The sequence below is a fragment of the Chaetura pelagica genome, unplaced genomic scaffold (genome assembly GCF_000747805.2).
Source record: "Chaetura pelagica isolate M959 unplaced genomic scaffold, ChaPel_1.0 scaffold1239, whole genome shotgun sequence".
Taxonomy (NCBI): domain Eukaryota; kingdom Metazoa; phylum Chordata; class Aves; order Apodiformes; family Apodidae; genus Chaetura; species Chaetura pelagica.
Genome location: NW_009954425.1, coordinates 45,774 through 55,473, shown reverse-complemented (window position 1 = coordinate 55,473; position 9,700 = coordinate 45,774). Strand labels below are relative to the sequence as shown.

The 9,700-nt window shown below is 42.3% G+C and overlaps 1 protein-coding gene across 2 annotated transcripts in view; it reads left to right on the top strand.

The window, feature by feature from the left end:
* LOC104394837 (fatty acyl-CoA reductase 1-like) overlaps positions 1–6,339 on the top strand; it is a 64,548-nt gene extending 58,209 nt beyond the window's left edge. For both annotated transcript variants that reach the window (XM_010004473.1, XM_010004474.1), the window contains exons 9-11: positions 4,326–4,455; positions 5,164–5,291; positions 6,071–6,339. In XM_010004473.1, the coding sequence (XP_010002775.1) occupies positions 4,326–4,455; positions 5,164–5,291; positions 6,071–6,233 (421 nt within the window). In that variant the 3' untranslated portion in view covers positions 6,234–6,339. The remainder of the gene's footprint in view (positions 1–4,325; positions 4,456–5,163; positions 5,292–6,070) is intronic.
* Positions 6,340–9,700: the final 3,361 nt, after the last annotated feature.

The window sequence follows — 9,700 nt, the reverse complement described above, 5'->3', positions numbered from 1 at the left end:
GAAAGAGTTGCATGTCTGTAGCTAAGCACGGCCTAGAGTTCCCACTCTTTACAGTTCCTGGGGAACAGCACATGTTTTTAACTCAGCTTTACAAACTTCAGAGGTTCTCAGCCAGCAGGAGAGGACTGCTAGTTATGTTGTCCTCTGTATGGCATGTTTCCCACCACTGCAGTTTTCTGATATGACTCCCTCTGTCTGTCATGAGTAAAGGCTCAAGCTTGTGTAAGGACTTTAGAATGGCAAAGTTTACAACATTCTGATCTTTTTCCCTATAAATCAGATGCATAATTAGCAGTTGCTAGCACTGGCCCAGCACCCTGAAATCTGGGAATTTTCTGAGTATGAATAAATTCTGTATTGTATTTATAAGGACAGTTTAACATTAGAATTGGTATTTGAGCCTTGTCAGTGTCATGGCTTGGAGGAACACAAGCACTTGTGTCCCGTGGGGGAGGAATCCTGGTGTAAACAATATAACTCAGCCAACATCCTTTACTCCCTGCCACCACAGAGGAGAATCTATTGTGCAACACAAGAGCAGTAGGCCAGTGCTGTGTTCCATGTCAGCTGCTCAGTGCTCCTCTGCTTGTTAGAAAGCTGGCTTCAGCTGTTTGTAGGGAGATCCCTGGCTGATGCATTGCTCTGGTTTCTCTCAGATGTTCTGCTATGGAGGGAAATTGGTCCATAAAAAGACTTACAGTTTTCCAGGAGGCAAGAATTATCCTAGGAATAGAGGTGAACTGAGTATGATCAAGAATAGGCTGAAACCTCCACATTCCATTGAAACAGGCAGCAGTAAGATCTTGGGATTGCCATTACAATTGACATTTCTTTTCAGAGAGTTGATTGGCAAAGGTAGTCAATGGACAGTGGCTGTAGCCACACTGTACTTAAATTTCAAATAGAGCTCAGCATGAACTCATGAGCTGAGAAGGATTTCTTCATCTGAACTTACATTTGTGACCTGAGAAAACACAGCACAGCTGTGAACTTAGGAATTCAGCAAGTCCTTTTTATTTCTTTTTACCTTTTAAAATACAACTCCCCTTTTCTTTTCATGTGCTACTTAAGCACATCCAGGTAGTGCTGCAATGTGATCGAGAGCATAGTAGGAGCTCATTATTTTTTTTTCCACAGCTACCTAAATATCAGTCCTTTGTGCTCTAAGGGCACTAAACCCCACACAAATTTAAAAAAAAAAAAAAAAAAAAAAAAGTTGAATGTGTCACTGAACCTGTTTTAATGGTTCCCTTTCATCCTTCCCTCTGCTTCAGAGCACCTAGGCTTAATTGTCTTCCTGCTTGTCATTCCCATCTGTTCATGGCAGTTTCTTGAATTCTTTCCATGACCCTGTGCCAGATTTGCAAGAAGAAAGGAGAAACTCTTTGCTAGGACCAAGACTCAGGCCTCAGTTCTGTACTGTATCCAAACTCAACTCTCATCAGAAGGTGATGGGTGCTATGGAATAGGTTATCCAGGAGCTGCTGATGTGTTTTGCAAGTCCACTGTTGATTCAGGATCAGCCCTTCACTGGTTTCGGATTGCAGGGTACATGGGAGGGAACTCAGTTGTAGCTCCTCCTGTAGGCATCACACACAGTTCCCCAACCACCAAAGGGTAGGGCAGGTACAAGAGTCATCTCCTTCAGCTTTAGACTTTTATATACTGCCTCTCCTGAAAAACTTACTTGAAATGTTAGCTCATTTCACACAAATTGCCAGATGCCTAGCAAAAGTGCCCAAAATGGCTTAGTGTTATTGCTGCACATCCATCCATGACTTGGAAAATAGTGTGGTTTATATCATTAGTAGTCTCCTGGGGCAATCTGTCATACTTGAGGTTCTGCTCATGCAAGGCTCAGTATGGGAGCAAATAAAGAAATCATTGCTGTAAACAGTTTTCTAGAAGACAAGATGCATTTCTAAAGCGTAGTGGGTAAGGCTGGCAGTGACAGCATTTTTTTTCTCTCAATCCCTCCACAGTGGAGAATGAAATTTTCTATAAAAAGTCTTTGCCTCTCAAAGGCTGCAGAAATGCATGGTTCTACTTGGCTGATGTTTTTCAGTGCACCATTTCTTCATCCAAATGAGTAAATAATTTGTGGTCACAACATTTTAGCTCAATCGGTTAGCATGAAACATGGGTTTCAAACATACCTCTTTTAGATGCTTCATTTCTCTTTTTGCCTCTTACTTTTAGCAGCTCAGATCATAGAATCATAGAATGATTTGGTTTAGAAGGGACCTTAATCATGTAGTTCCAACCCCCCTGCCATGGGCAGGGACACCTCTCACTAGACCAGGTCACTCCAAGCCCCATCCAACCTGGCCTTAAACGCTCCCATGGAGGGCAAGTCCAAAATTTGTCTGGGCAACCTGTTCCAGTGTCTCACCACCCTCACACTAAAGAATTTCTTCCTAATATGTAATCCAGATTACTCTCTTTCAGCTTAAAACCATTACACATCCCTATAAAAAGCCCTTCCCCAGCTTTCCTGCAGCCCCTTCAGGTACTGGAAGGCTGCTAAAAGGTCTCCCACGAGCCTCCTCTTCTCCAGGCTATAGATCTAGTCAGATCTTACTCTGCCTATATTAACACTGCCCATATTAACATGGCCATGGGAATAGGCTATTAAAGCATAAGTATGGACATGCAGTTGACACTAATGTTTTTCCTGATGGACTCCATTAGCTCTAAACACTTTAAAGATACTGATGGCTTTTGGGGAGCCAGTTTGAGGGGCAACTTCAGATATTTGCAATCTAGCCATATACTTTGTTTCCCAGGTTCCTAAAAGGTGTTAAAATATTCACAGCTTATTCAAAGCTTTGCCCCATAGAACTTGCCTACACAGGCACAATCAGGAAGACTAATCTGAAGTAATTTTAAAGTAGTTAAGATAAACTGCATTCAATCAATGTGCACATAATTATGCAGAATGAAGGTTCCCTTAATCTGATCGTGTGCTTTGCTTTTAAATTGAAAGCCTCTTTAATTCTGAGTAGGAGTGCCTATGCAAGGTTTTAGTATTCTCTTAGTTTGCATAGGGTAAGATGCACAGTTCTCTGAATTCATGTCCTCACTGAGTCTTTTTCAGCTGTGCTGAGTGTGCTTATCATCGTGGCAGTCACATCTGCCCAGAGAGAGGACAGCCTGGCACCATTCTTCCCTAGACTGCCACCCTTTATTTGTCAGCCTTTTATTTGTCATGGCAACTGTGTTGCCTTCTGGGCAGCTCAAGATTCCTCATGAAAACAGCTCTGTTTTTTCCACAGAAATCATCCTTTTCATGCTTTTTCTTGCCCTCATTCAGTCTGAGAGAACGTGGTGTTCTCCCAAAATTGACAAGCACTGTACATCACACTTTTAAAACAGCTGCCTCCCAGAGGCCTTTTGTACTCTGGGACAACTGTAAAATAATCCTGTAAGGTTGGACAGCATTACTGTCATTCCCTTTTATATAAAAATGGAAGACCAAGATAGACCTGAAAGACCTGAACCTCTATTTCCAAAGTCCTTGTTTAGCAGCAATGCCCCTGAAGCAGTTTCCATCTTTACCAGGACATTTGTGCTCCAGGAAAACATTCAGACATGTACACAGACATAAACAAACCCCCCCTCCTATGGACTGGAGGTGTGCATGCTGTCAGACCCTTCTTGTACAAGGAAGGACACAAAATAACCCTCCAAACATTATTATACAGGGAGAGGAATGGCCTTTAAGAAAAACAGAAGCCCAAAGACATGAAAATCATGCCTTTATCTGAAAAACTGAACTTGCACAATTGAATGCAGAGTCTGTCCATGCTACAGATGTAGTCACCTCTGTGCTGGAGCTAAGTCCAAAAACCAGAGCCTTGCTTTGGAAGCAAACTTGGGGTTGAGAACAGAACAGAATGTGTGCGGCAGAAAGAAAAGCATCCACCTTGGGAGGCAAGCACTCTGCCTTTGTGGTTTTGGAATCTCCTGTGTTTATATTAGTTCAGATGGGCTCTCCACCTCAAACGTGGTACATAATGTAGATATGCCTCCAACTCTAGTTTACTTTTGTCCAGTAAGTTAGGCATCCATCCTACCCTGGAAAATGCACATTTGCACCCATGCTGGAGCCAACAATAAAATCTGGATAGCTGTAGGCTCAGGACTCAGCTGGAGTAGTCACAGTTGCTGAGCAAGTTCTCAGCCTGATGAGCACCAGTGCAGTGCTCATCAGGAACTGCCAAGCCTGTTCATCTGGATTGGTGGAAACATCTGCAGAGCAAATCGACAGGTTTTGCTTAAGGTCCAACCCACTGTCCATCTCTGATGCTCCTCCTCTGTTTCAGAATGATGAAGATTATCAATCGACTGCACAAATCTATGATGCTCCTGCAGTATTTCTCCACCCAGTCCTGGGATTGGTCTTCAGATAATATGAATATGTTAATGAGTCACCTGAACACAGAGGACAAAAAGGTAAGTATGTCCTGATGTGGACTGTTTATCTCCAATTCTCTTCACTTGCAACTATTATTTTTGGTGTATTGTGAACTTCCAAATGACATCTGCCTAAATGACTGGAGTATTGACTTCAAGTTGAAATAATTTATTTCCTCCTTGCTTATTTAATAACTTATCAGGAACCTTCAATTTATTATAGGAGAATGTTTTCTCTTCAGGTATATTGCTCTTTCTTCTGATACAGGTCCATCACTGCAGTCTTTCCAGCTAACATGGCAGCTTTCTACCTTGTGCTCTCAGATTTGTATTTGGCCTTTAAACAATCTTCTTGTTGTTTTGTTTTGTTGGTTTTTTTTCCAAAGATAAAATGGACTGTACTTTTTCTTCCATTATTTTTTGTGTGTGTGTGCAATATACACCTGTACGTGTGTGTACAAATACACATATTTATGCACAAATGGCCACCTGAAACACAAACTTAGCTTTCTTTTCTGCCAAATAGCATTAAATTTCTGCTTGCTTTGCCCAAATGCCTGGCTGGGTAAGACACTCATTGACAGCTGTGAAATAACAGTGCTTATGTCTTCTTGGAAACTTGGTGGCTTTATGAACTTAACAGACAGGGCCTTTTCAGGAACAGAGGTCAATGAAGAACTGATGCTTAAAGTTAACTTATTTTTGAATTCTGGCATGTAACTTCTGCTCTTTGACTTTAAATCCCAGGTATACAATTTTGATGTTCGTCAGCTGCACTGGTCAGAATACATTGAAAGCTACTGCCTAGGTGCTAAGAAGTACTTGCTAAATGAGGACATGGCTGGCATTCCAGCAGCAAAGCAGCATTTACGAAAGTAAGTCATACCCATGAGAAGGACAAGACCTCCTGGCTACCTTCAGTGGCTTTTGAGGAAAATCATTCTACTTACATCGTAATAATTGCTTGGTGATAAGCACAGCAGAGCTTATTTCTTAGGGGAGAGGGCTTTCAGCATTTCATTGTTCTATTCTGTAAAAAAATGAGGACTTTTGATGACACTAATGATCAGAGGCTAGACTTCCCAGCAGATGACCAAGTAACAAAGTTACAGTCATATCATAGAATTACAGAAGGGTTTGGGTTTGAAGGGACATTAAAGATCATCTCTCTTCAACCTCCCTGCCATGGGCAGGGACACTTCCCACTAGACCAGGTTGCTCCAAGCCCCATCCAACCTGGCCTTGGACACTCCCAGGGAGGGGAAGTCTAAAATTTCTCTGGGCAACCTGTGCCAGTGTCTCACCATCCTCTCAGTAAAGAATTTCTTCCTAATATCAACCCTCTTCCAGTTTCAAGCCATTCTCCCTTCATTCTTCTTCTCAGTGTGACTTCAGTGTCTACTCTCATCTGAAATGAGAGTACAGGGAACAAGAGACACTTGCAGTACAGTATTCCACCTATCACTTTAACTCTTCACTGTTTTGTAACTTCAGCATAGTCCTTGGTGAGATGGTAGGGTTGTCTTAAAGATAACTGGAATGGCAACATCCCAAGGGCACTTGTAAACAAAATTACCTGTAGCAAATGAAGCAGACTGCTAAGCTGTGTGTTGGTGTTGCCTTCCTCCATAAGATGCCTCTTTCTCTTTCTCAGGCTGAGGAACATCCAATATGCATTCAACACCACCCTCCTGGTGATCATCTGGCGCATTTTCATTGCAAGGTCACAGATGGCTCGAAACATCTGGTACTTTGTAGTGAGCCTCTGCTATAAGTTCCTTTCCTACTTCAGGGCATCCAGCACCCTCAGGCACTGAAGCCATCCATCAGCAACCAGCCTCTTCCCAAAGGACCTCCATCTCCTCTGATCAGCAGCCTATGGGCATCGGGGGCTGAAAGTAGCAGAAAAGTCCACACCCTCCATCAGCAGCCTGAGTTTCTTGTGCACTGTTATATATTCACCTTTTTAATTTCAACTAATGTTTTAATACATGGTGGTCTTTCTTCCATAGGACCAGGCCAATTTTTAAAGCCATAAGTGATGCTTTAGGAAAAGGTCAAGCTGGAACGATTCATCTAAGAGTCTGATGGAAGACTGAGAGTAAGAATTAACCAAAGTCATTGTCTTCCCATGTACTACCTAGGCTATCTCAATCCCATCTTCTTCCTCAAGAGAGGCAAATTTAAAGCATACAACCCAGGAAGAAAAGGAGGCCATAAGAGAAGACCCAACCAAGGAAATGGATCTCTAAGAGGTCTTTCTAAAGAGGCTATTCCTTCATCCTCATTCAGTGAAATGGTACCTTACTGTAAAACAAGATTTCATATTTTCAGTTTTTCAAAACTTAGTGGGGGCAGGAAAATCAGTTACACCTGTCCAGTGAACACACTGAACAGTTTTCAGATCTTGTCTTATATTGCTACCAAGGACTGATACTTCCAAGCCATAACTGAAGACACACATAGAATTCATGTACCTGTGTTAATTCAACTCACAAGCTGCTTTCTTATGGAAAGGTATTTTTTCTCTGTGGTTAAGGTTGCAGTCTGTTAAAATGCCCCATTCTTTTTTGGCTTTAATAATGCTGTATTTGCTCTAAGAATTAAAAGAAGACTTAAAAGATTGAAGAAGAATTCAGAAATTCTCTCTTGTTTTTGAGGAATGGGCATGTTTCCCCCTTCCATTTGTCTGCAGAAAACTTCTCTCCCTGTACTTCAAAACCAGCCCAATAATGTCCTTCATTCTTCCATTACCGCTAAATCATTTTGCAGCTGATCACTTCCACTGGCAATGAGAGGATAAATATATGTATGGAGGAAATCCTACCTGGTCAATTCTGCTGCCACTCCTGTCAGTAGGAATAAAAAAGTCTGAAACTTGGTTTTGTTGAGAATAGGAAAGGCTTAATTGACTTCTGTGATAAAACAATCATGCACTGTGAAGGTAATGTATTTTGTCCTACACTGTGATCAGTGTAGAATGGGTCTTCTGAACACTCATGACTGTTAGAGGTATTTATACTTCACTGGGTATACCTAGTATACCAGTATACCTAGTGAAGTATAAATTCCAGCGGGTGGAGAAAGACCCTTCTTCAAAGTACCTGGGGCAACAACAGCCTTGGTGCAACCACAACAGATTTATTATGCTATCAGATTTTCAAAGTCAAATCAAATATACTGGAATATTTTTATTTAGATCATACTGAATAAGCACTTTAAGCTTATCAGACTTTAAAGCAGGTAATTTTTGAAACAGTGCAGCATCCAGTTTGTCTAGTCTTGGGTCATGCTAGCTGTCTGAAAAAGTAATACTACATCACAAAAAACCAACACAGTTGCTCTTCTGAGAGCAGAGTATTTACAAAGCTGCCATTCTTAAAAAATTATACTTGTTTTTGGCAGTGCAGGCAAGAGCAAGTTGGGATGACAGTATATTTATATCTTGGGCCTCCAAGCAAATTCAAAAGTCTTTCTAAAGCCATGAGCAATTAATCTTCCCCCATATGCCCCAGAGGTCCAATTTCAAGCAATTGCCAAAGGGTGCCTGCAGCAGAACCTGACCATCATGTCCAACATGGCTCTAGCACAGGCCTCTGTGCTTGTCACACGTTACTTCTGATCTATGCTCAATTAGGTCAAACATCCAGTTTACAAAGATGCAATTTTTTTGTTAAGCTCCTGCCTTGAAAGCATCGTTCCAAAGGAAGCTGTGCTGCTTGCTAGCTAGGGGTTGTCCAGCTCCAGCAAGCTGGTAGTGCCTGATGTGCATTGCATGTTAGCAAGGTGTCCCTGCCTGGGAAACCAGGAGCAATGGGTTCAGGTGCTGGGGACCAAACATTTCATCTACAGGGTATATGGTGAAGATCAGCTGCTTTGCAGAGGCTGTGGCTACCTAGGCAGAGTGAGGCAGGTTGCTGTAGGGATTCCTCTAGTAAGTCTGCATTCCCTCAAGTAAATCATCAGCCAGCTTCTAGTCATCTCATATGAAAGGCTAAAGAAACAAATCAAAATATAACAAAACTGCAGATTATTTTGAAACCAACTTAATTTAAAAAAAAAAGGGTAAGAATTTTAACTCCTCTCTTAGAAGTCTTTTTAAGTGCCTGCCTTATGTACGACGAGAAGCAACAGCTAAGGGACTTAGAAGTCTTGTGCTGTGCACATGGTAGACAAAACCTTGAGTCTCACAGAAAAGTGACAACCTGCAGCCCTGCTACACCTACAGCAAGCTGACTGATGCAGACCAGACCTACCGTGAGTCCAGTGTCCTGCCTTCCCTGCCACAGTGCAGGCCATGCCATGCATTCCTCACACAGGCCTGCAGGCATTCAGAGTTACTTGCACAGGCTGTGCTGTCCCAACAAGTCCAAGATACATCTTTGCTCACCGTAAGCATGTCCCAACCTGTTTTGTGCACGTGCAAAAAAAATGCTTAAGGTTTATCTAAGAACAATGGTGATATCATGTTTTAAAGCTCTTTGGCATTTTACTGAAGGTAACAGCTGCAGCTGCTGCTCAGCCCTGAGAAGCAGCAGGACCTGCTGGGGATGCTGCAGAAACATAGCTGTATGCTCTTCTGGAGAGCTTTCTCAGTCCCTGCAGCACTGCCAGCAGCTTCCTCCAGAGCTCTGGCCTTGCCTGCAGGAGGGGGATCAAGCTGTTAGTATTTAACACAGATGTAACATGCATGGAGATGGGAATCTAATCCATTTGCTTGTGGCTTGAGATGCCTTCAGGTAGTTGCCTGAACCATGGAAATACTTCAGAAAAACCTCAGTGCAGAGACTGGCACATGGCAATGGCCCTTGGGTGCCAGTAATGACTGTCATCATGGAGAGCTGGACCTGGCATAAGAACTTGTGTTGTCACCTCAAGCAGTTGATGTTTTACTGTGTGCTCCTCAGCATATCTGCATTTGCTCTGAAGAAGCCCAAGCCTTGGGGAAAATACCTAAAAGAAAACACCAAATGACAGCACTTCCTTTCTTCTCTATCCTGTCTCTTGCTCTTTCAGGTATATTCACAACTTTTGGACAAAAGAAAAGCCAAATGCAGTTCTTACTAAGTTAAATCACGGGTCCTGTGGCAACGGAGCACAAAGTAACTCAAACAACTCAGGAGTGGATATTACTCATAGCTGAAGGCTTAAACTTTTAATACCTGAAAGGCTGAAGCAGGACTCAGGTTTTTGTTTGGTTTTGTTTGATTTTTATTTTTTTTTACCTCCGGAGGGTAGCATGGTGAGTGCTTTGTCTAGGAGAGAAGAGAAGGAGGAGCATTCC